This window comes from Onychostruthus taczanowskii, unplaced genomic scaffold, assembly GCF_017590055.1.
Source record: "Onychostruthus taczanowskii isolate IOZ18803 unplaced genomic scaffold, ASM1759005v1 scaffold411, whole genome shotgun sequence".
In the NCBI taxonomy this organism is placed as follows: domain Eukaryota; kingdom Metazoa; phylum Chordata; class Aves; order Passeriformes; family Passeridae; genus Onychostruthus; species Onychostruthus taczanowskii.
Genome location: NW_024501583.1, coordinates 29991 through 55678, shown reverse-complemented (window position 1 = coordinate 55678; position 25688 = coordinate 29991). Strand labels below are relative to the sequence as shown.

The 25688-nt window shown below is 60.5% G+C and overlaps 4 protein-coding genes across 4 annotated transcripts in view; all 4 read right to left on the bottom strand.

The window, feature by feature from the left end:
- The window catches only part of LOC121340603 (solute carrier family 22 member 6-like), a gene marked incomplete at its 3' end in the record, with an annotated part of 9742 nt that extends 1239 nt beyond the window's left edge, over positions 1-8503 (bottom strand). The window contains exons 1-9 of the mRNA XM_041413466.1: positions 8126-8503; positions 7787-7890; positions 7213-7367; positions 6525-6693; positions 6034-6157; positions 5464-5573; positions 4514-4728; positions 3785-3893; positions 2181-2384 (exon numbers count right to left, since the gene is read on the bottom strand). Coding sequence (XP_041269400.1) covers positions 2181-2384; positions 3785-3893; positions 4514-4728; positions 5464-5573; positions 6034-6157; positions 6525-6693; positions 7213-7367; positions 7787-7890; positions 8126-8503 — 1568 coding nt within the window. The remainder of the gene's footprint in view (positions 1-2180; positions 2385-3784; positions 3894-4513; positions 4729-5463; positions 5574-6033; positions 6158-6524; positions 6694-7212; positions 7368-7786; positions 7891-8125) is intronic.
- A 5084-nt stretch (positions 8504-13587) lies between these two features.
- Positions 13588-18312, bottom strand: LOC121340605 (solute carrier family 22 member 6-B-like). The gene is made up of 10 exons (XM_041413468.1): positions 17947-18312; positions 17392-17492; positions 16939-17093; positions 16111-16279; positions 15711-15834; positions 15249-15364; positions 14907-15121; positions 14580-14688; positions 14278-14481; positions 13588-13796 (listed from the first exon to the last, which is right to left on the bottom strand). The coding sequence occupies exons 1-10, from the start codon at positions 18310-18312 to the stop codon at positions 13712-13714; spliced, it is 1644 nt and encodes a 547-aa protein (XP_041269402.1). The 3' UTR covers positions 13588-13711.
- A 25-nt stretch (positions 18313-18337) lies between these two features.
- On the bottom strand, positions 18338-23511 carry LOC121340604 (solute carrier family 22 member 6-A-like). Its single transcript, XM_041413467.1, has 11 exons — positions 22897-23511; positions 22310-22413; positions 22046-22200; positions 21453-21621; positions 21248-21371; positions 21056-21171; positions 20572-20786; positions 20241-20349; positions 19924-20127; positions 19410-19629; positions 18338-18440 (listed from the first exon to the last, which is right to left on the bottom strand). The coding sequence occupies exons 1-10, from the start codon at positions 23446-23448 to the stop codon at positions 19548-19550; spliced, it is 1830 nt and encodes a 609-aa protein (XP_041269401.1). The 5' UTR covers positions 23449-23511; the 3' UTR covers positions 18338-18440; positions 19410-19547.
- A 1471-nt stretch (positions 23512-24982) lies between these two features.
- DRAP1 (DR1 associated protein 1) overlaps positions 24983-25688 on the bottom strand; it is a gene marked incomplete at its 5' end in the record, with an annotated part of 5890 nt that continues 5184 nt past the window's right edge. The window contains one exon of the mRNA XM_041413465.1: positions 24983-25012. Within this exon, the coding sequence (XP_041269399.1) occupies positions 24983-25012 (30 nt within the window). The remainder of the gene's footprint in view (positions 25013-25688) is intronic.

Genomic DNA, 25688 nt, shown 5'->3' with positions numbered 1-25688 from the left:
CGGGATGGGCCCCAAAAACGGCCAAAACAACCCCAAAAATGGGCAAATAACCCCAAAAATGACCCAAATAATGCACCAAATGAAATAATCCCAAAATGACCGAAATCGCCCCAAGTTTGACCAAAATAACCCCAAATTTACTGAAATAATGTTGAAATAGCCCCAAAATTGACCAAATAGCCCCCAAAATAACCCCAAAAGGACTGAAATAATCCAAAATTATACAAATAACCAAAAAAAAGAGACCAAAATAGCCCTAAAAGCACTAAAATACACCCAAAATAACCCCCAAGTAACTCAAATAGCCCCAAACCTGACCAAAATAACCCCAAAATGACCCAAATAGCCCTAAAATAACCAAATAACCCCAAAGTGGTGATGCATCCCCCCAAAATTATTTTTAAAATCCAAAATATCCCCAAATAAAACCACAAATTGACCAAAATAACCCCAAAGAATCACGGAAATTTCCCAAAAACGACCAAAATACCCCAAAACTGGCCAAAACAACCCCAAAGATGACTGAAAAACTCCCCCAAAGTGCTCAAAATTGACCCAAATCCCTGAAATCCTCCCCAAAATTCCAGATCCGAGGCCTCATCCCGGTGGTTTCTCTCCTCCCCGTCCCGAGCACGATTTTGGGGGGAATCGACGGCGTTTTGGTTCAAAATGGGATTTTTTTTTCCCCCCGTTTTCGTGCCCTGCCGGGGGTGGGGACATGGAAATGTCCCAAAACCAGGGGGATTCACCCCAAAGTCCCCTCGGCGAAGCTTCACGGTTGTGTCTTATCCGGGAACGAGCGAAACGACACCAAAACGGCTCAAAACGGCTCATTTTTCGTAATAAAAACGGCAAAAAATGCAAAAAAGATGGACCGAGTGGGGTTTTTTGGGAAAAAAACGGGAGGAGTTGGGGCAAAAATGAAGTTTGGGGGGAAATTTGGGGGTTTTGGGGCAAAAATGAGGGATTTTGGAGCAAAAATGGGGATTTCAGAGCACAACGTGGATTTGGGGTAAAATTGGAGGATTTTGGGGCTGATGGGTGGCTGGATTTGGGGTAAAAAAACCCAATTTGGGGGTTGGGCTGTGGCTTCTCTGAGGGATGAGATTGAGGTGGGGCTGGCTGATTTTTGGGGTGAAAAATGCCAGTTTTGGGATTGGGATGTGGCTTTTCCAGGGCCTGTGCTGAGATTTTTTTTGGGGTTAATTCTGCTCCTTTTGGGGTTTTTTGTCCCGCCTGGAAATGCGAATTAATCCCGTTCCCAGATTTATTCTGCAGCCAAATCGCCGGAATTGGGGCAAAGGCCACCGAGCTCCGGGAATTCCAATTAATCCTCGTTAACGAGCTCCGGGGGGGATCCCCTGATGTCTGAGTCCCTTTGGGGGGTGGGGACGCCCCCAAATCCTTCAGCCCCCCCCTGGAATGTCCACGGGCGGAGCCAGATCCCGAAATTCCCACAAGATTTTATTGGGATTGAATAAATAACCCGGGGGGGAGGGGCTGGGGGAACGCCAGGGGGGTCCCGGCCCCAAAATCCCCCCGGGGGTCCCAGATCCCCCCCTCAGGCGCCGTCCTTGCTCTTGGTGCTGCTCAGGGGGACGGCGACGTCGTCGTCCTCGAGGTGACCCGCCCTGGAGGGACCCCAAAAGCTCCCAGTCGCTCCCCAAAATTTTCGTCCTTCCCAATCCCAGAACATTCAACCCTTCCCAAAACCTTCAACGTTCTCCCCAAAATGTTCAGGTCTTCCTAAAAGTCTCAACCCTTCCCGACCCCAAAACCTCCATCGCAACCCCAAGACCTCTGTCCCAACCCAACCCCAAACCTCCAACCTAACCCCAAACCTTCATCCCAACCCTAAACCTTCATCCCCACCCCAAACCTTCATCCTAACCCCAAAACCTCCAACCCAACCCAACTCCAAACTGTCATCCCAACCCAAAACCTCCAAACCAACCCCAAAACCTTAATCTCAAACCCCAAACCTTCATCCCAACTCCAAAACCTCCATCCCAATCCCAAACTTTCATCCCAACCCCAAACCTTCATCCCAACCCCAAAACTTCATCCCTTTTCAACCCCAAAGCTCCTGGGTTCCTCCAAGAACCAATCCCACCCCAAAACAGGGATGTTCGCCCCAGGGAAGGGTTGGGAGGTCTCGGGGGGTTTTGGGGTGTCCTCACCGCCGCTCCACGTCCTTGACGGTCTCGGGCAGGGGCGCGTTGCGGGTCTCGGGCAGGAAGCAGGTGGCGATGGCCGAGACGATGGGCGCGGCGCCGTAGATGACGAGGGGCAGCACCGGGGTCACGTCGGCCATCATGCGCACCAGGGGGGCCACCATGCTCCCCACGCGGGCCATGGTGCCCCCCAGGCCCATCCCCGTCTGCCTGTGCCGGGAGAGCCACGCGGTGGGACAGATGGACACAGGGATGGACACAGGGATGGACACAGGGATGGACACAGGGATGGACACAGGGATGGACACAGGGATGGACACAGGGATGGACACAGGGATGGACACAGGGATGGACACAGGGATGGACACAGGGATGGACACAGGGATGGACACAGGGATGGACACAGGGATGGACACAGGGATGGACACAGGGATGGACACAGGGATGGACACAGGGATGGACACAGGGATGGACACAGGGATGGACACAGGGATGGACACAGGGATGGACACAGGGATGGACACAGGGATGGACACAGGGATGGACACAGGGATGGACACAGGGATGGACACAGGGATGGACACAGGGATGGACACAGGGATGGACACAGGGATGGACACAGGGATGGACACAGGGATGGACACAGGGATGGACACAGGGATGGACACAGGGATGGACACAGGGATGGACACAGGGATGGACACAGGGATGGACACAGGGATGGACACAGGGATGGACACAGGGATGGACACAGGGATGGACACAGGGATGGACACAGGGATGGACACAGGGATGGACACAGGGATGGACACAGGGATGGACACAGGGATGGACACAGGGATGGACACAGGGATGGACACAGGGATGGACACAGGGATGGACACAGGGATGGACACAGGGATGGACACAGGGATGGACACAGGGATGGACACAGGGATGGACACAGGGATGGACACAGGGATGGACACAGGGATGGACACAGGGATGGACACAGGGATGGACACAGGGATGGACACAGGGATGGACACAGGGATGGACACAGGGATGGACACAGGGATGGACACAGGGATGGACACAGGGATGGACACAGGGATGGACACAGGGATGGACACAGGGATGGACACAGGGATGGACACAGGGATGGACACAGGGATGGACACAGGGATGGACACAGGGATGGACACAGGGATGGACACAGGGATGGACACAGGGATGGACACAGGGATGGACACAGGGATGGACACAGGGATGGACACAGGGATGGACACAGGGATGGACACAGGGATGGACACAGGGATGGACACAGGGATGGACACAGGGATGGACACAGGGATGGACACAGGGATGGACACAGGGATGGACACAGGGATGGACACAGGGATGGACACAGGGATGGACACAGGGATGGACACAGGGATGGACACAGGGATGGACACAGGGATGGACACAGGGATGGACACAGGGATGGACACAGGGATGGATGGATGATGGATGGTGACTGGTTGGGTTGATGACTTTGGTTGGGTTCATGGAGGGTTGGGTTGGTGGAAGGTGGGGTTAGCACGTGGACAGCGGATGGGTGGGGGCGGGGCTGGGGTGACCCCACCCACCTGATGACGGTGGGGAAGAGCTCCCCGGAGAAGATGTAGGCGCAGTTGAAGGAGGCGGCCAAGGCGCCCTTCCCGACCACGGCGAAGGCCATGCGCAGCGTCGGCAGCTCTGGGGGCCAGCCGGACACATCACCCACGCCTCCTCAGTGTCCACCCACCGGTCATCCTTCACCCCTATGGTGGCCCTGCACCCCCCTGTGACCCTTCCCCCTCCAATGACCATTCTTCAATGACTGTTCCTCCAATGACCCTTCATCCCACTGATGGTCCTTCATCATCCCTTCATCCCATTGTCATCCATCCCTCCCTCCTTCCCTCCCTCCCCTTCTCCTTCCCTCCATCCCCACTCCACCACATTGTCCTTCCTCCATCCCATTCTCCTCCACCCCATTCTCCTCCATCCCATTCCCCTCCATCTCTCCCTCCTCATTTCTTCCACCCCATTCTCCTCCATCCCTCTATCCTCCATCCCTCCACCCCAATCTCCCCCATCCCATTCCCCTCCATCTCTCCCTCCTCATTTCTTCCACCCCATTCTCCTCCATCCCTCTATCCTCCATCTCTCCATCCCTCCACCCCATTCTCCTCCATCCCATTCTCCTCCATCTCTCCATCCTCCATCCCTCCACCCCATTCTTCTCCATCCCTCCCTCCTCCTTTCCTCCATCCCATTCTCCTCCATCCCTCCCCGTCCCCTCCCTGTCCCTCCCTCCCGGTGGCCGCTCCCACCGCTGGGCACGAAGATGTTGGCCAGGATGCAGAGGCCGGCGAGCGCCAGGGAGCCGCCCTGGGCCAGGCGCCGGCCGAGGCAGGAGATGACCAGCACGGACAGCAGCTTGGCCGGGATGTCCACAGCGCCGAACACCAGCTGGCTCAGGTACACGTTGAAGCCGAAGCCCTGCAGGTCCATGGCCAGCCCGTAGTAGGCGAAGCTGGTGGAGAACCTTCACCAAAATCCGACAAATCAGCACCAGAAACACCCAAAATGGGAGGATGGGACTCCAAAAGATGGAGATTGTCCCAAAAGATGGAGGTTGTCCCAAAAGATGGAGGTTGTCCCGAAAGATGGAGGTTGTCCCGAAAAATGGATGTTGTCCCAAAAGATGAGATTCTCCCAAAAGATGGAGATTGTCCCAAAAGATGGAGGTTGTCCCAAAAGATGGAGTTTTTCCCAAAAGATGGAGGTTGTCCCAAAAGATGGAGGTTTGCCCTAGTGTGCTTTGGTCCCAAGAGATGATTTTTTTGCCCCAAAAGCTCTAGGTTTGACCCAAAAAGAGGGTTTTTCTCCAAAAATATGGGGAAATTTACCCCAAAATGTGTTTTTCCCCCTAAAAAAAAGTGAGTTGTGATCCCCAAAGGTGTTTTTTGCCAAAAAGGTGAGGTTGTTTTCCCAATAAAGGTGGGGATTTCTTTCCCTATAGGTGGTTTTTTCCCCCCCCCCAAAACATGTTTTTTCCCAACAAGTGAAGGAGTTCCCCCAAAAAAATTGAGGTTTGCCCCAAAAGGTGGGGGGATTTTTTCCCTCAAAAGCTGTTTCTTTGCACCAAAAATCAGGGATTTTTACCGAAAACTTGATGAGTTATCTCCCCAAATTGTGTATTTTCCACCCCAAACAGTTTTTTCCCCCAAATAATCGTTTTTCCCTCCCCCCAAAAAAGATGTTTTTTGCCAGGACGCACCAGACGAAGGAGACCCCGCACGACACCGTCCTCATGCCGGGGGTCCGGACGAGCGCGGCCACGGCCCCGCCCGGCAGCGGCGGCTCCCGGCGCACCAGAGCCCGCAGCGCCTGCGGAGGGAGAGCCCCGGGATCTGCGGGATCCGCCCCGGGGAGGGCTCCCGGGGGGCTGGGGAGGGGGATCCGGGGGCCTTGGAGAGGACTGGGGGGGATTCAGGTGGTCTGGAGGGGTCTGGGGTGGGATCAGAGGGACCCAGAGGGGATCTGAGGGGTCCCCGGGGGTCCTGGTGATCTGCAGGGGATCCAAGGAGTTGGGGAGGGGGAGATCCGGGGGGTCGGGGGGGGATCCGAGGGGTTTTGGGGGGATCCGAGGGGTTTGGGGGGGTTGGGGTCGAGGAGAGAGGGAATGGGGGGATGGATGGGAGAACAGGGGAGGATTTGGGGGGTCCCCCAAGATCAGGACGGGTCAGGGATGGAGTGGGAGTTACCAGCGAACTGGGGGGATTTAGGGGCAGATCAAGGGGATTTGGGGGTTCAGAGGGATCTGGGTGGCCCCCAGACCCCTCCCCACCTCCTCGCTGAGCTTGTCCCCCTCCTCCTTCCTGCCGTTGACCCTCGCGACCTTGCGGAGCCCCCGCAGGGCCAGGTCGGGTCTGCCCGAGGTCACCTGCCAGCGCGCCGACTCCACGTACAGCCTGGGGGGGGTGGGGGCGAGGTGGCACCGGGGGGTCCCTAACCCCCCCCCGGCCTCCCACCGCCCCCAAAGGATCCCAGACTGGGGGTGTCGGGGAAGGTCTGGGGTCAGGAGGTCCCTGCACCCCCTCCCACCACAAAGGACCCCGGACAGAGGGGTCATGGGAAGGTCAGTGGCCACCCCAGCATTTGAGGAGGGGTCTTTCCAACAATTTAAAGACCCCAGACTCCCAAAATCCCTTTTTTGTCCCCAAAATCAGGACAGGGCTGGACACTGGGGTTGAACACTGGGGGTGGGCCCCAAGGATGGACACCAGGGGTGGGCACCGGGGGGGGGCACCTGGGGGTGGGCGCCGGGGGGTTCCATACCAGGAGTAGAAGAAGAAGACGAAGAAGGGCAGGGACACGGCAAGCTGGAGCTGCCGCCAGCGCGGGAGCCCGAAGGCCGCAGCCGCCAGCACGAACTGGCCCAGGGTGTAGCAGTAGCCATTGATGGTCCCCACCACGGCCCGAGCCTCCGTCGGGATCCACTCCATGCCTGTGGCATGGCCACAGGGTCAGGGGCTGGCCCGGGGGGCCCTGGGTGGGCTTGGGGGTTGGGTTCCTCACGTTGGTCGGTGCAGTTGGGTAGGGTCAGTGGGGTTGGGGTCACTGGGTTGGGTCAATGGAGTTGGTTTGAGTCAATGGGGTTGGGTCAATGGGGTTGAGTCAATGGGATTGGGTCAGTGGGGTGGGGTTGGGTTAATGGGGTTGGGTTTGGGTCAATGGGGGTTGGGGTTGGGTCAGTGGAGTTGGGTTGGGTCAGTGGGGTTGGGTCAATGAGCTTGGGTCAATGGGGTTGAATCAATGGGGTTGGGACAATGGGATTGGGTCAATGGGCTTGAGTCAATGGGGTTGGATAAATGGGTTTGAGTCAATGGGATTGGGTCAATGGGGTTCCTCCCATAGGTCATTGGGTTTTGGGGTGGATGTGTGCGTCCCTCCCTGGGTTCAGGGGTCCTGCCCCTCCTCGGGGGTCCCTCCCCTCCCACCCAGGGTCCCTGGGGCGGTGGCTCACAGAGGGAGGCAGAGTTGAGGGACACGCCGGCCATGGCCAGCCCGGTCAGGAAGCGGCACACGCAGTAGACCAGGAGGGAGGGGGCGGCGGCCGTGCCCACCCCCGTCGCCCCCAGCTGCAGGTAACACCAGGTGAGCAGCGCCCGGCGCCCGAACCTGCGGGGACACGGCACTGGGAGCACTGGGAGGGCTGGGAACACTGGGGTGGGGGATTTGGGGAACTGGAGGCACTGGGATGGGAGAATGTTGGATTCTGGAGATCCTGGGTTGGGGACGTGGGCACTGGGAAGGGGGACATGGTGTGCTGGGGTCACTGGGACAGCGCTGTGGGCACTGGGATGGGCGCACAAGGCACTGGGAACACTGGGGTGAGAATACAGGTACTGGGAATGCTGGGAGTGACGTGGGGACAGAGGGGGACAACCTGTGCTGGGACAGCCCCACCCTGGGGACACCAGGACAGTGGGGGTCAGAGGGGGCAGAGAACACAACACTCCTCTCCCCCTTCCCAGCTCCTCCCAGCTCCTCCCAGCTCCTCCCAGTTCCTCCCAGTCCAGCGCCGGGCAAGCACGCACTTGTCAGAGAGGATCCCGAAGAGGCTGGAGCCCAGCAGGATCCCGGCCATGTAGATGGACTGGGCCACCTGCCTCATCTTCTTGGAGTCACACACCAGGTCCCACTGCCACCAGGAGGGGACACGGGGTCACCACTGGGGTCACCATGGAGGTCACCATGGGGACACCATAAGGGTCACCACAGGGGTCACCATGGGGACACCACAGCGGTTACCACAGGGACACCACAGGGACACCATGGGGGTCACCACGGGGACACCACAGGGACACCACAGGGACATCACAGGGTCACCAGCATCCCCCCGCCCTGGGGGACCCCGGGGTGCCACCCTCCCTCACCTCGGTGACGATGGTGTCGGTGAAGATGCCATCCAGGTACGTCCAGCCGTCGTGGCACGGCTCGGTGGCCGCCTCAGCGGCCGAGCCGTTGGCCGAGCCGTTGGTGTCCAAGAGGTGCCACTGGGGCTCCACGTAGCGGCGGCAGCTCTGGGGCCGGCGGTGGCCGTCCCAGGGGATGGACACGACCAGGGGGACGTCAGCCGCGGTGGTGTTGGCCACGGGCCGGGGCCGGCAGTGGTGCTCGGGGATGCCGGCGGTGAAGTTCTGCAGGAGGTTGTGGCTGGCCAGCATGAGCAGAGGGACAGCCAGCGCGGCCACGTAGGTCACCTGGAAGCGGCCCATGCCACCCAGACGGGACAGCAGCTCCACGAAGGACATGGCTGGAGAGGGGACGGAGCTGGACAGGGCCCAGGTCAGCTGCGGGTGGGAAGAGGAGGAAAGGGGAGGGATGGAGCAAGGCGTGGTCAGGGAATGGCCAAAGGGTGGCCAGAGAATGGGCAAAGGGTGGTCAGTGGGGGGCCAAAGAGTGGTCACTGGGTGGCCAAAGGCTGGTCAGGGGATGGCCAAAGGGCGGTCCGGGGATGGCCAAAGGGCGGTCCGGGGATGGCCAAAGGGCGGTCCGGGGATGGCCAAAGGGCGGTCCGGGGATGGCCAAAGGGCGGTCCGGGGATGGCCAAAGGGCGGTCCGGGGATGGCCAAAGGGCGGTCCGGGGATGGCCAAAGGGCGGTCCGGGGATGGCCAAAGGGCGGTCCGGGGATGGCCAAAGGGCGGTCCGGGGATGGCCAAAGGGCGGTCCGGGGATGGCCAAAGGGCGGTCCGGGGATGGCCAAAGGGCGGTCCGGGGATGGCCAAAGGGCGGTCCGGGGATGGCCAAAGGGCGGTCCGGGGATGGCCAAAGGGCGGTCCGGGGATGGCCAAAGGGCGGTCCGGGGATGGCCAAAGGGCGGTCCGGGGATGGCCAAAGGGCGGTCCGGGGATGGCCAAAGGGCGGTCCGGGGATGGCCAAAGGGCGGTCCGGGGATGGCCAAAGGGCGGTCCGGGGATGGCCAAAGGGCGGTCCGGGGATGGCCAAAGGGCGGTCCGGGGATGGCCAAAGGGTGGTCAGGGGATGGCCAAAGGGTGGTCAGCAGATGGACAGGCCCAGGGATGGACCAAAGGAGGGGTCAGGAGAGGTCAGGCATGGTTTGGGTGGTCAGCGGAGGGATGGCCGAGGGGTGGAGGGAGGAGGATGAGGGTTGGCCCCAGGGTGGAGGAAGGACACGGAGTGGCCGAGGGTGGATGGAGGATGGTGGATGGTCCCCAGCTCGGCCAAGGGACAGGCACGAGGACCCTCTATTGATCACCTATTGACTGTTCCATCAATCAATCAAACAATCAATGTATTGGTCTATCAGATGGATTGACTGATGTGTTGATAAATTGATCCATCCCTTGATCAATGGATTTAACTATCAGTCTGATTGATGAATCTGCTATCAGTCTAGATCAATCTATTGATCTATCTATTGACAGATCTGTCTATCAACCTGTCTCTCTGATCTATCAATATATTGATCTATTATCTATTCATCAATCCACCTATCACCGTCACTCTCACTTTATTGATCAACCAATCAATCACTGATCATTTCTTGGCCTCAGCTCTCCCCATCCCTTCCCAATTAATCAATATATTAATCAATCAATCCATCAATCAATCAATCAATCCTCTGTCCCCTTTCCCACCAATCCCTCAGATCCCTCACGATCAATCGATCCCCACCTGCTCTCCTCCTCTTCCTCCTCCTCCTCCTCCTCCTCCTCCCTCGGCTGTTCCCAGGCTGCGGCTCGGACTCTCGGGACTGTCCGGGCTCTCCGGCCGTCCCTCTGTCCCTCCGGCCGTCCCTCTGTCCCTCCGGCCGCCCCTCCCTCGGCCCCGCCCCCCCCGGCCCCTCCTTCACCCCTTGGTCAATCGATCGATCCACAGATCAATGGATTTCTCCGCTCTCTCTGCCTGTTTATTGATCCTTAGCCTATCAACAAATCGATTTTCTGCTGATAATCAACCTATTGATCAATCTCTTGGTCCCCCTGCCAATCAATATAGCGAGTTCTTTCTCTGTTGATAAATTATTGATTACTAGACTCCCCTTATCTGTAATAGGTTGATCATCATTAGTCCATGGTCTCTTTATGCATTAGTTTATTGATCCATATGTTTCTGTTGTTGATCTGTTGACCTATTGATTGATCTGTTAATCTACTGATGGCTTGATCAATCAATCTATTAATCTAGAGGGATCTCTATTGATCCATCTGTTAGTCTGTGTATCTCTAGTACCAATAAATTGATCTCTAATCTATTAATTGATCATCCAATTGGTCTCTATTTTTCTATTGACGAATCTATTGAACCATAATCAACCAATCAGAATAATGATCTTCTCCATCAATCATTCTAATGATCCAGTTATTGATTTATAATCTATTGATCAATGTATCCATCTTAAACTCTCTATTGATCAGTCTCTTGGCCTGTAATCTTCTTATTGATTGATTGACCTTTAATTACTCTCTTGATTGATTTATTGACCTTTCTTCCCTCTATTTGTTGATTTATTTAAATCTCTCAACTGATCACCCTCCTGACCTATAATCCCTATTGATCAGCCCTTCTCTCCATTGATGAATCTACTGAGCTTTGATCTCTCTCCTGACCTCGCCGGGCTCTCCGTGACCAGCCCATCGATCGCTATTGATCACTCACCTGTCCGTCACCGCCGGTATCTCCCGGCCTCTGCCAGCACCCGATCCCGCTGCCCCGAGCCCTCGGCCGGCCGCTAGCACCCCCCGGCCCCGCGGCTGCCCATGGCCCTGCCCTGCCCCCGGCCTGGCCCCGCTCCTATTTAAGGCCACGCCGGTCCCGGTTAACGTTTGACTCCGGAACCCGCCATGGATCGGTGGAGACGCTCCCGGGACGGAAATGCCGGTGCCAACCACGCCGGGCCCAGCCGGGAGACGCAGGGGCTGCCCCTCCATCCCACCTAACCCATCCTCTTCCTTGCCCTGGGAGCCCCCAGACCCAGGCAGATGGGGACCCCCGGCCCGCTCTGGCCCATTCTGTCCCTCCAGGGTGGATCATTGATGAGGCAAAGTCCTGGGGGCCCTTAACCGCATCCCTGGGAGCCCCTTGGACCCCGGGCAGGAGGGCGGCAGGGGCAGCGGAGCGTGGGCGGGATGGGGGGGACGTGGGGGGTGACGGGGGGGAGCCGGACACCCGGATTGGCGCCGGCCGGATTGGCGTGGGCCGGGTGTGCGGACACGTGGATCCTCGGGATCTCTGGGTCCTGGGGACTTCTGGGACATCTGGGTCAGCGACATGGCTGTGCCCTCAGAGTGTCGGGATCCTTGGCATGCCTGGGTGGTCTGGATCCCAGGATCCCGGATCCCTGGAGACTCAGGCACCTGAGTCCTTGGGATCCCTGAGTCCTGGAGATTCCTGAGCTCCTGGTGCCTGGATCTTGTGTCCCTGGGATCCCTGGACATCCAGACACCTGAATCCTTGGGATCTGGGTCTTTGGGGTGTCCAGGAACAGGGTCTGTGGGTCCTTGGGATCCCCGGGCACCCGCACATGGGGATTCTTGGGATCCCCAATCCCCAGGATTTCTGATCCTCAGGATCCTCAATCCTAGGGGTCCCCAATCCCCGTGATCCCCAATCCTCGGGATCCCAAATCCCCAGGATCCCCAATCCTCGGGATCCCAAATCCCCAGGATCCCCAGTCCTCTTGATCAGTCTCTTGGCCTGTAATCTTCTTATTGATTGATTGACCTTTAATTACTCTCTTGATTGATTTATTGACCTTTCTTCCCTCTATTTGTTGATTTATTTAAATCTCTCAACTGATCACCCTCCTGACCTATAATCCCTATTGATCAGCCCTTCTCTCCATTGATGAATCTACTGAGCTTTGATCTCTCTCCTGACCTCGCGGGGCTCTCTGTGACCAGCCCATCGATCGCTATTGATCACTCACCTGTCCGTCACCGCCGGTATCTCCCGGCCTCTGCCAGCACCCGATCCCGCTGCCCCGAGCCCTCGGCCGGCCGCTAGCACCCCCCGGCCCCGCGGCTGCCCATGGCCCTGCCCTGCCCCCGGCCTGGCCCCGCTCCTATTTAAGGCCACGCCGGTCCCGGTTAACGTTTGACTCCGGAACCCGCCATGGATCGGTGGAGACGCTCCCGGGACGGAAATGCCGGTGCCAACCACGCCGGGCCCAGCCGGGAGACGCAGGGGCTGCCCCTCCATCCCACCTAACCCATCCTCTTCCTTGCCCTGGGAGCCCCCAGACCCAGGCAGATGGGGACCCCCGGCCCGCTCTGGCCCATTCTGTCCCTCCAGGGTGGATCATTGATGAGGCAAAGTCCTGGGGGCCCTTAACCGCATCCCTGGGAGCCCCTTGGACCCCGGGCAGGAGGGCGGCAGGGGCAGCGGAGCGTGGGCGGGATGGGGGGGACGTGGGGGGTGACGGGGGGGAGCCGGACACCCGGATTGGCGCCGGCCGGATTGGCGTGGGCCGGGTGTGCGGACACGTGGATCCTCGGGATCTCTGGGTCCTGGGGACTTCTGGGACATCTGGGTCAGCGACATGGCTGTGCCCTCAGAGTGTCGGGATCCTTGGCATGCCTGGGTGGTCTGGATCCCAGGATCCCGGATCCCTGGAGACTCAGGCACCTGAGTCCTTGGGATCCCTGAGTCCTGGAGATTCCTGAGCACCCTGGTGCCTGGATCTTGTGTCCCTGGGATCCCTGGACATCCAGACACCTGAATCCTTGGGATCTGGGTCTTTGGGGTGTCCAGGAACAGGGTCTGTGGGTCCTTGGGATCCCCGGGCACCCGCACATGGGGATTCTTGGGATCCCCAATCCCCAGGATTTCTGATCCTCAGGATCCTCAATCCTAGGGGTCCCCAATCCCCGTGATCCCCAATCCTCGGGATCCCAAATCCCCAGGATCCCCAATCCTCGGGATCCCAAATCCCCAGGATCCCCAATCCTCAGGATCCCAAATCCCTGGGATCCTCAGTCCTCGGAATCCCCCATCCTCAGGATCCCCAATCCCCCGGATCCCCCATCCTGGGGCTCCCAGATCCTTCCCGCACTCTTTCCCGGCATTGTCCATCCCCGGCAGCTCCGGCCGAGGGGAGGGGCCGGGGGGTCCCGCGGTGCCGAGGCCGCGGTGTCCCGCTGGCTCCCGTGTTTTCCTTCGGGGCGGGACGGGCCCGGCTGCGCGGGACCCCCCGCGGCCGTGGGAAAACAACCCCCCCCCCCACCCCACCCCACCCCCACCGGCCGCATTTCACACGAGCTTTGCTTTTACTGTTTTTTATTCCAGCACAGCAGAACCGTCCTCGACGCAGAGATCTGGGGGGGCCCCAGCATCCCCCCAACTCTGCAGGGAGAGGACAGCCGGGTCCTTGTGGTCACTGCTGTCCCTTTGCTTTTTGGGGGGGATTGAACCCCCTCCACCCCCCAAATCCTGCTCATTCATCTGGCAGGAGCATCGAGGGCTAAAGGTTTTGGGGGTCCCTTGGTGGGGGGTGGCACTAATGGGGCCCTGTGGAGTTGCTGGATTGGGTGGGCTGGAGCGGGACCTGGAGATGTCGGGATTCGTCCTTCTGGGATTGTGTCCTGGTGGGGAGGGAGGGATGAGGGGGATTGGAGAGAACAGGGAGGTTTTTGTGGTACTGGGATGGGCGTCCATCCATCATCCATCCATCCATCCATCCATCATCCATCCATCCATCCATCCATCCATCCATCCATCCATTCATCCATCCATCCGTCCATCCATCCATCATCCATCCACCATCCATCCATCCATCCATCCATCCATCCGTCCATCCATCATCCATCCACCATCCATCCATCCATCCATCCATCCATCCGTCCATCCATCATCCATCCACCATCCATCCATCCATCCATCCATCCATCCGTCCATCCATCATCCATCCACCATCCATCCATCCATCCATCCATTCATCCATCCGTCCATCCATCCATCATCCATCCCAACCAACCTCCATCCCTCCTCCCCCACATTCAGCCACGTTCTCTCTGTCCCTCCCCTTCCTCCATCCCATCCCACCACCCATCCCCTCCAGCCCACCTTCCCTCCACCTCCTCCACAGTCTCAGGCAGGGCTATGTTCCGTGTCTCGGGTAGGAAGGTGGCCACCAGCCCCGACACCACGGGCGCGGCGCCGTAGATGACGAAGGGCAGCGCCGGGAAGAGCTCGCCCGCCATCTTCACCAGCGGGGCCATGATGCTGCCCAGCCGCGACATGGTGTTTGCCAAGCCCATGCCTGTCTGCCTGTGGGACACGCAGAGCTCCTGAGGGCACCTGAGGGCACCTGAGGGACCACCCTGAGGGACCACCCAGCCACGCCCCCAGACCCGCCCCCTCCTTACCGGATCACGGTGGGGTAGAGCTCGCCCGTGTAGAGGAAGACGCAGTTGAAGGACGCAGCCAAACAACCTTTCCCAAAGACGGCCAGGGCTGTCCGGAGTGTCCGGAGGTCTGCAGGGACACCAGGACACCTGGGAGTCACCTCAGTGTCCCTACTTGGGCTGAGCTCACTTGACAAGAGAAGACCCCAAACATCAGGATTTGGGGCAAACCCCCCATAAAAAGCTAAAATGACCCAATGTGGGGGTTCCATCAATGGGTTGAGCTCGTCTGGCCCTCTCAGGGAGGTTGGAGAGGAGGGGACACCACTGCCACCACCCCAGCCTCACCTCGTGGCACAAAGACGTTGGCCAGGATGGCCAAGCCGGCCAGGATGAGGGCGATGGCCTGGGTGAAGCGGCGTCCCACGTAGGTGATGGTGAGGATGGACACCAGCTTGGCTGGGATGTCCACGGCGCCGAAGATCAGCTGGATCACGTAGATGTCAAACTCAAAGTTCTGCAGGTCCATGGCCAGCCCATAGTAGGCGAAGCTGGTGGAGAACCTGGGCCACGAGGGGGGAGAGGCAGTGAAAATGCCACCTGAGGGGACGTGTGGGGTGGCATGGGGGGGTCAAGGACGTGGAGGAGGATGGACAACCACCCACTGGTGTCCTCCACCGCCGGCCATACCACACAAAGCAGAGGCAGAAGGAGATGCGGCGCAGGACCGGCGTCCGGACCAGGTCAACCACAGTGTGGCGGGTCTTCGATGATGTCATCTCCTTCTCCATGTGGGACCTCAGGGTCTGGAGGGACAGGGGGGGCTCTGGGATGGGGCAATGGGGACCCTCTTGTACCTGGGCAGGTTTGGGCAGAACGGGTGGAAGAGGGGAAGGGGGGTCGTGGGTGGGTGGTGGGATGGAGATGGGATTCATGGACGGATGAAGGGATGGATGGGATGGGTGGAGATGGAGGAGATGGAGATGATGGATGTCATTGAGATGATGAAGATGAGTGGATGGATGGACAGGGTGCATGAGGGATGATGGATACAGTGACCATGGATGGACAGTTGTCCGTGGGGTGGATATTCAAGGGACCCCTATAAAACACCCCAGGGACACCCTGGGGGACCCGGACGGAGCCTTTTACTTCTATGTCGAGCTTGTCCCCTTCCTCTTTCTTCCCGTTGATCCTGGCCACCTTCTGGAGCTCCCGCAGGGCCTGGTGGGACCTCCCCACCATGACGAGCCACCGCGCTGACTCCGTCAGCCACCTGCGTGGGAGGGGACGGGGCAGGAGCCCAAGCTTCGTCACTGTCCCACCTCAATCCCACCAGCAACGTCCCCCTGTCCCTCTGGTCATCACCCCGTGTCCCCACTGTCCACCCAGCTGTTCCTGGATGTTCTCTTCATCCTTTCCTTCTGCCCACCTGTCCATGCACCCCCCACTGCTCTGTCCATGCCACCATCCATCCATCCATCCATCCATCCATCCATCATCCATCCATTGTCCCTCCCTACATCCATCCCTCCTCCTTCCTCCTCCTCACCAGGAGTAGAGGAAGAAGCCAAAGAAGGGCAGGGACACCACGAGCTGCAGCTGGCGCCAGTCGGGGACGGCGAAGGCGACGCCGGCCAGCAGGAACTGCCCGGTGGTGTAGCAGTAGCCCATGAAGGTGCCCACCAGCGCCCGCATGTGCGTCGGCATCCACTCGATTGCTGCAGGACACGGCACGTGGGGACCACCTGGGAGTGACCACCGGCACCCCAGGGGATGGGGAGACCACCGGGATGGTGCCCAGGAGATGGGGAGACCACCGGGATGGTGCCCACAGGTATCCCAGGGGAACATGGAGTCCAGGGCAGGTACTGGGGGGACATGGACCCACAGGTGCCAGGGGACATGGATACCACCAGACAGGCCCCTACCGATACAAGGGGGTCATGGAGACCCCCAGGATGGTGTCTGGAGGACATGCAGACCCCCAGGATGGTGCCGATGGGGAGACCACCGGGATGGTGCCCAGGAGATGGGGAGACCACCGGGATGGTGCCCACAGGTATCCCAGGGGAACATGGAGTCCAGGGCAGGTACTGGGGGGACATGGACCCACAGGTGCCAGGGGACATGGATACCACCAGACAGGCCCCTACCGGTACAAGGGGGTCATGGAGACCCCCAGGATGGTGTCTGGAGGACATGGAGACCCCCAGGATGGTGTCTGGAGGACATGCAGACCCCCAGGATGGTGCCTGGAGGACATGGAGACACCCAGGATGGTGTCTGGAGGACATGGACACCACCGGGATGGCTCCCACAGGTTCAGGGGGGACAATGAGCCCACTCAGGGCAGGTACCGGGCCCAGGGGTGACGTACAGAGGGAGACGCTGTTGAGGACGATGCCCGAGAAGGCCATGCCCGTCAGGAAGCGGAACAGGCAGTACACGGTGAAGGTGGGCGCGAAGGACGAGCAGGTGCCCATGGCGGCCATCTGCAGGTAGCACCAGGTGAGCACCGAGCGGCGGCCGAACCTGGGCACGGAGGAGGAGGAGGAGGAGCAGCAGCAGGGGGTGAGGATGAAGAAATGGGGGTGGAGGAGGAGGAAGAGGAAGAGAAGGGGAGGAAAAAATGGAGAGGAGGAGGAGACCAGAAGGATGAAGAAGGGGGCAGGGGAAGGAAGAGAGGGTGAAGAGGAGGAAAAAGGGGCAAGGAGGGGGAAGAGGGGTGAGGAAGAGAAAGAGGAGGAGGAGGAGGGAATGAGGAGGAGGCAGAGGAGGTGAGAGGACCCCCCCCGATGCCACCCCACCTGCCTGCCAGGGCCCCCCTCACCTGTCTGAGAGCCCCCCGAAGAGGCCGCCCACCAGGACTCCGGCCATGTAGAGCGACTGCGCCAGCTGCTTGAGCCCCCGGGAGCTGCACACCAGGTCCCACTGCCGAGGGATGAGGACATGGGGTGGGACAGAGAGCAGGGTCCCCTCTGGCCTCCCAAACCCCAAAACCACCCGTGGTGGCCGGTAGGGTCAATGAATGGCCAAGAGAAAGGTGACACTGAATGCTTGGCCACACTTGCCGGCATTGCTGTGGTTGGAAGGTCCATCCAAGAGTCTTGTGACCCTTTGTGACCCCCTTGTGACCCCCTTGTGACCCCCTTGTGACCCCCTTGTGGATGGCAAACACCTCCCCATCCCTCCCTTTCCCTCCTGGGGTTTCCTGGTGTTGAGCATCTCCACCAAAGGTTGAGCGGGGAAGATGCTCCAGTTGGGAGAGGTCAATGCTGTGTTGGCAGCAGACCCTTCGTTGGTGCCTCCAGGTGGGACCCACCCACGGGATTGGGTGAAAAGCCCACCAGACCCCCCCCCCAAAACCCCCCCACCATCATCCCACCTCAGTGATGATGGTGCTGGTGAAGACGCTGCGGTCGTAGGTCCAACCATCGCCGCACGGCTCCGTCTCCGGCCAGGAGCTGTTGGGCTCCGAACCGTTGGCCTCCAAAAGCCACCACTGGGGTGTCACAAAGCGCCGGCACCGCTCCCCGCGGGGGACCCAGACCCTCAGCAGGGCCTCGGGGTCCAGGCCGGTGGCGTTGGCCTCCGGGCGCGGGCGGCACCAGTGGTCGCTGGTGGCGGCGGTGAAGTTCTGCAGGAGGTTGTGGCTGGCCATCATCAGCACGGGCAGGGACAGGAGCAGCACCGAGACCACCTGGAAGCGCCCCATGCCCCCCACGTGCTCCAGGAGGCTGGCGAAAGCCATCTTGCCACCACCGGGGCCTGGGAACGCCCCACAGCCATGCAGAGCCCCAGATTTCAGGGGTTTCACCCCAAAAATGCCTCCCTGTCCCACACGGTGTCTTCCCTCCAGCAGCACCCAGGGGTGGTCTCCTATATAACCCAACCCAAGGGTGGTTTGGGTTAATGTTTGACATCTCTGGGGGGTTTTTGGTGGTTTTCCAGAAGAAGAAGGCAAAAGTGCAGCGCAGAGGTGTCCAGGGGTAAAAAAAAAAGGTGTTTTCGGGGCAAAAGTCCCCCAAAGTGGGGCAAAACTGGAGCAATTTGGGGCAGGAAAATGAGGAATACCTAATTCCTTTTAATTATTATTTCACAGCATTGCTTTTTTTGAGGGGAAAAGTCAGGTTTTGAAGAGGGGCCGTCCAGGAGGTTGGGTGGCATCAGGGTGGGCACCGCAGGGAGAGGAGGTCTCCTGGCATGGACCAATGTCCGGCCTTCGGTGGCGCCTTTGGGTTAAATTTTAGTGATTTCAGTGGTCAAAAGGCGACCGAAAGGTGCTGACAGAGGTGGCCCTGCCTGGGTCAGCGCATTCCCCGCCGGGGGTTAATTTTTGATGGGGAGTTGATGGGGCCAAGGGACACGTCAGAAATGGGAGCAAGGGCCGGGGTGGCTTCAGGGGACAGAAATCGGGGAAGGGGCACCGTGGCAAGGGGGCGGGGTGGGATCGGGAGCTCCTGGTGCTTCCTCAGTTTCTCTGGGGACAAGAGCTGGTTTGGGGTTATTGAGAATTGTCTTGTTGGAGGTGACAGCCAGCTTGGTGTTCTTGGTGCCACCTTATCTGAGGTGACTTTGGGGACACGGTTCTTGGGCAGCGTCCTATTGGATGAGGTTATGAGGTGTCACTAAAAATGGGGGTCTTGGGTGCCACCTCATCGATGGACAAGGTTGTGGGGTGTCCTTCTGTGGAGATGACCTCCAAAAAAAGGGGTGCTTGGTTGTCCTCTTATTGGAAGTGACCTCGGGGACACAATTCTTGGGCATTGTCCCGTGGGAGGTGACTCGGACGTGGTTGTTGGGGGTGACCTGGGGGGGCACAGATAAGACCCCGAGACGTGTCCCCACCAGAGCTGTTTTATTCCTGCCCAGATGTCCCCGTCCCAGCAGGAGGTCACCGGTCACAAACAAGGTCTCCCCATCAAGCTCTGGGGTGGTGGCCACTGGTGGCCAGGGCTGGAGCACTGTGCCCACCCCCAGGGTCCCTCAGGCCTCCTTCAGGGGGGGCCCATCCTGGGGCTGGAGCGCGATCTTCTCCTTGGGGTCACCTGCTGGCTTCCGCTTGGTCCTGCAGGGAGGACGAGGAGGAGATGGAGGAGGAGGAAGAGGAGGGTCATGGTAAAGGGAAAGTGGCCCAGGCCAAGCACTCAGCCAATCACAGAGCTCATTCTGCCAAAATTCCCATCCACCTGTCCCTCAATGCAGCCAGGGACCCCTTGACCCAGAAACTCTTCATGGCTGGGGTTGTCCATCATTGTCCACCATCCATCCATTGTCCATGCAACCATCCATGCATCATCCATTACTCATCCATCCATCCATCCATCCATCCATCCATCCATCCATCCATTCCTGTACCCACCTGTTCTCCACCTCCTCGATGGTGTCGGGCAGGGGCGTGTTGAGGGTCTCGGGCAGGAACGCTGCCGCCACGGCTGCCACCACAGGGGCCACCCCGTAGACGGCGGGGGGCAGGAAGGGGTAGTACTCATCCATCATCTTCACCAGCGGCGCCACGATGCCGCCCACGCGCGCCATGGTGCTGCCGAAACCCAGCCCCGTCTGCCTGCGAAGCCGGGAGGGTCACGGGGGGCACAGAGCGCCCTGGGGGTGTCTGGGGAGGGGTGACAGGGACCTGTCCCACCGTGGGGACGTGGGGCCGTGGGGCCGGGGCAGTACCTGATGGGGGTGGGGTAGAGCTCGGTGGTGTAGAGGAAGACACAGTTGAAGGAGGCGGACAGGCAGCCCTTGCCGATGACGGCCAGCGCCGTGCGCACCGTCTGCAGCTCTGCGGGGACATGGGGACACAGGGGCTTGGACACAGGGTGGGGGGACATGCAGACAACAGGGCTTGACCACCATGTGGGGACACTTCAGGCAGGTGGGGATGGGGCAGGGAGGGAGGATGGAGGGTCAGTGGTTGGATGTAGGGATGGAAACTTGGAGGAAGACGCAAGACGAGCTGGGGACACTGGTGGCCAGAGTGATGGAGACCCCCCTCCCCACCCACCTGTGGGCACAAAGATGTTGGCCACGACGACCAGCCCTGCCAAGAACAGGGCCACTGTGAGTGAGAGCCGCCGGCCGACGTAGCTCAGGGACACGGTCACCACCACCTTGGCCGGGAAGTCAACGGCGCCGAAAATCACCTGGATGAGGTAAATGCTGACCCCAAAGTTCTGCAGGTCCATGGCCAAGCCGTAGTAGGAGAAACTGATGGAGAACCTGGTGGGAGAGGGGGGACCTTGAGGTGACATCACCTTCTTGGGGCAGGATGGGACAGGGATGGCAGGTGGGGGAGGAGAGGGCTGACAGGAAGTTGGATGGATAGGGTCACTGGTTGAGTGTCCAGGTGTCCATCCTTCCCTTCAAGCATCTGTGATCCTGACCAGATATGTGTCCGTCCATCCATCCATCCATCCATCCATCCATCCATCCATCCATCCATCCATCCATCCATCCATCCATCCCTCCCTCCTTGCCCCCAGCCCCACCAGACGATGGAGAGGCAGAAGAAGATGTGGCGGATCACGGGGGTCCGGACCAGGTCGGAGACGGTGTAGGAGGATTTCAGAGCTGCCAACTCCTCCTTCATGTTGGACTTCAACATCTGGGAGAGGGGAAACAGGAGAGGTTGGGAGGGGAGCTGGAAACCACCCCCCACCCCCAACGTGGGGCCACCGGACCTCGACCGTGATCTTCTCCCCCTCCTCCTTGCGGTTGTTGAAGGCGGCCACGCGCTGCAGGACCTTTACCGCCCGGTCGGCCTTGCCCGAGAGCACCAACCACCGTGCTGACTCCGCCAACCACCTGCAGCCAGCGAGGGGAAACTGAGGCATGGCCAGCGCCCCCTGTATCCCCACCGCCTCCCCAAGGGGCCCAACATCCTACCAGGAGTAGAAGAGGAAGACGAAGAAGGGCAGGGACACGGAGAGCTGGAGCCAGCGCCAGTGTGGGACGGCGTAGGCCACCCCGGCCAGGATGATCTGGCCCAGGGTGTAGGCGAAGCCGGTGATGGCCACGGTGATGGCGCGGTAGGGCGTGGGGATCCACTCCACCACTGCCAGGGACAGGGGGACACGGCTCACTCGGGGTGTCCCCACAGCACTGGGACCCTCCTGGTCAGTGCGGCCACCCCAGCGCGGTCAGACGTGTCCACACCATGTGACCCCAGCGTGGCCACAGTGATGTCCTCGCTCGTGGACACTGGGACGTCCCCCCCACGATCACTGGGTTGTCCCCACCAATGACCACAGGGATGTCCCCATCCATTGCCATTGGGACATCCTTATCCATGGTTGTCCCCACCCATGACCATTGGGTTGCCCCCACCAATGACCATTGGGTTGTCCCCGCCATGGTCATTGCATTGTCCCCCTCCATTGCCATGGCCATGTCCCCACCCATGACCATTGCATTGTCCCCCTCCATGGCCATGGCCATGTCCCCAGCCCTGACCACGCCCTGTCCCCGTGTCCCCTCACCCAGGCAGGCAATGCTGAGGCCAAAGCCGGACAGCGCCATCCCGCCGGCGAAGCGGAAGACGCAGTAGGAGGCGTAGTTGGGGGCAAAGGCCGTGCACGTCCCCATCACCCCCAGCTGCAGGTAGGACCACATCAACATGGCCTTGCGCCCAAACCTGCAACAGGAGCCACTGGGAGCCACTGGGAGCCACCAGAGATGAGCTGTCCAGAGCCCCACAGGGAAACTGAGGCACGGGGGGGGGAAGGTGTCTCTGCTGCCTTTACCTGTCTGAGAGGCCCCCCAGGACCAGGGCACCCACCAGGACCCCGGCCATGTAGATGGACTGGGCCATCTGCCGCAGCTGCCGGTAGCCACAGACCAGGTCCCACTGCCGGGACAGGGGGACAACTGGCAGTGTCAGTCTGTCTTTCTTCCTCTCCATCCATCCATCCATCCAGCCATCCATCGTCCATCCCTGCATCCATCCATCCATCACCCAGCCATCCATCCCTGCATCCCTCCATCCATCACCCATCCATCATCCATCCATCCATCCATCCATCCATCGTCCATCCCTGCATCCATCCATCCATCACCCAGCCATCCATCCCTGCATCCCTCCATCCATCACCCATCCATCATCCATCCATCCATCCATCCATCCATCCATCCATCCATCCATCCATCCATCCATCCATCCATCCATCCATCCATCCATCCATCATCCATCCATCCACCCATCCTTTGTCCCTCCCTCCCACCTCACCCCAAATCCGACCCCCTCCCTTCCCTCCCCCTGCCCCCACAGAGGTGTTGTCCCCCCGCCATGGTCACCTCCCCACCCTCCCTGTCCCCGTGTCCCTGTCCCCACCTCGGTGACAATGGTGGACACGTAGATGCTTCGGTCGTAGTCCCAGCCGTCATGGCACGGCTCGGTGGCCCGGGGACCACCGGTGACATTGGCCACATAGCGCCGGCAGGACCCCAGGGTGACATTGGACCACCCCAGCGTGGCACCAGTGGGCCCCAGGGTGCCATTGGAGGATGCCCAGGTGGCATCAGGCTGGACACCGGTGCCATCCGGGGACGCCGCGGTGCCATTGAGTGTGAGATGGGTGGCACCGGGGCTGTGGACGCCACTGGGGGACCTCAGGGTGCCACCAGGAGACCTCAGGACGGTGTCGGAGCCTCTCGAGGTGGCATCGGGGGTGGCTCCGGGTGGTGCTGGGGTGGCACCGTGGCCAGCGGGGGTGGCGCTGGGGACAGCGGGGACGCGGCAGCGGTGCGGGGGGACGGCGGCGGTGAAGTTCTGCAGCAGGTTGTGGCTGGCCATGAGCAGGATGGGCACCGCCAGCAGCGCCGTCTGCAGCACCTGGAACCGGCCCAGGCCCCCGACCTGCGCCAGCACCGCCCCGAACGGCATCGCGGGGACACCGCTGGCCTGGGGACACTGCTGGACACAGGGACACTGCTGGACATGGGGACACTGCTGGACACAGGGACACTGCCGGGCAGAGGGACACTGCTGGACACAGAGACACCTCCAGCCTGGGGGACAGTGTCACCTGTGGGGATGGCAGCACTCATGGGGACACTGTCAACCATGAGGACACCACAATTCATGGGGACACCACAATCCATGGGGACATCATCAGCCTTGGGGACACTACAATCCATGGGGACACCAGTGGACACAGGGACACAGGGGGTTGGGGACACCCAAGACATGGGGACAACGTCACCCATGAGGACACCACCACCCTCCCTGGGACTTCATCAACTGAGGGGACACTGTGAAACACAGGGACACTGGGGCCTGGGGACATCTTCACCCATGGGGACAGCAGGACGAGACACTGGGACAGGGGGACATCATCACAGGGGACACGGCCACCCCCAGGGCCATGGGGACATGGGACAAGGTGGGGGACACCGCTGGGAGTGCTGAGCTGGGGCCACCAGGATGTGGGGACAGGGGACATGGGGACCCAGAGACAGGGAGGGGACACGGGGCAGGGGACGTGGTGACCACTGGGGACGGTGTCACCACTTGCGTCACATGTCCCCAACCCCTCCTGATGTCCCCATCCCCTCCCAGCATGTCCCTGTCCCTGCTCCACCTCGGCGCAGCTCCCCAGGGATGGGGACATCCGGCCAGCTGTGACTCCGTGTCCCCAAGGTGAAGGGTCCCCTCTGTGATGTCCCCAAACCCTCCCTGATGTCCCCACCATTCTCCTCCATGTCCTCAACCTGTCCCATGTCCCCTCTGGTTTCCTCAACACCCCCATGTCCCCGCCATGCCCCCAGCTTGTCCCAGTGTCCCCCCATGATGTCCCCAACCTGTCCAATGTCCCCATCCCTCCCCAAGAGAAACAATGTTCCCAACCCCCCAACAACGTCCCCAACCCCTCCCTGGTGTCCCAACCTGTTCCCGTGTCCCCCAAATGTCCCCACCCCATCTCGTGACCCCCCGCTGTCCCCCCAAGTCCTGTCCCAGGAATCTCCCCCCACCTGTCCCCACCTGTCCCCTGCTGTCCCCACCTGTCCTCCAGGTGCCGATCCCAACCCGAGGTCCCCCCACTGTCCCCACCTGTTGTCCCCCCACCTTTGCTCCCCCAGACCCCACCTGTCCCCCTGTGCTGGGGGTCCTCCCTGCTGTCCCCCCGTGTCCCACCTGCTCTCCCGGTGCTGTCCCTGTCCCTGTCCCTGTCCCCCTGTCCCATCCCTGTCCCCCTGTCTCTGTCCCCCTGTCCCGCTGTCCCCCCGTGTCCCACCTGCGCTGCCGGTGCTGTCCCTGTCCCTGTGGGGGTCCCTGTCCCCCTGTCCCATCCCTGTCCTCCTGTCCCATCCCTGTCCCCATGTCCCTGTCCCTGTACCCCTGTCCCATCCCTGTCCTTGTCCCCCAGCCCCCGTCCCCCCGTCCCCGCCCCCCTTCAGCCCCCCCCCCCAATAATCCCCTATGGCCCCCATGGGCGCTCTGCCGCCCCCTGGTGGTCGAGAAAGGAAACGGGAATTGGGGAGGGGTCCCGGGAATTCGGGGGGGGGTGGTGTGTCACAGGAATTTTAGGGTGTCCCAGAAATTCGGGGGGGTCCCGGGAATTTGGCGAGGGGATTCAGAAGTTTGGGGTCCTAAGACTTTGGGGGTGGTCCCAAAGACTTTTAGGGGAAAATTTAGAGATTTGAGGGTCCCAGGGTTCTTGGGGGGGGGTGACCACACAAGCAGGTACAGCCCCCTCCCCTTCAGGAGGGCTCCCCAAAGCCCCGCAGACCGCCCCACAGGAGACTCAGGGGTCCCCAAGACCCCCCCGGGACCCCCCAAGTCCCACCAGGACCCCTCCTCCTCTGGCTCTGAGTTGGTCCCCGACTGTCCCTTGGCCCCAGGACCCCCAAAACGCCCCTGGGACCCCCAAAACCCCACCAGGACCCCCCAAAATCCCCCCAGACCCCCCCAGAGGAGACTCAGGGGTCCCCAAGACCCCCCCGGGACCCCCCAAATCCCACCAGGACCCCTCCTCCTCTGGCTCTGAGTTGGTCCCCGACTGTCCCTTGGCCCCAGGACCCCCAAAACGCCCCTGGGACCCCCAAAACCCCACCGGGACCCCCCAAAATCCCCCCAGACCCCACCAGAGGAGACTCAGGAGTCCCCAAAACCCCCCAGGATCC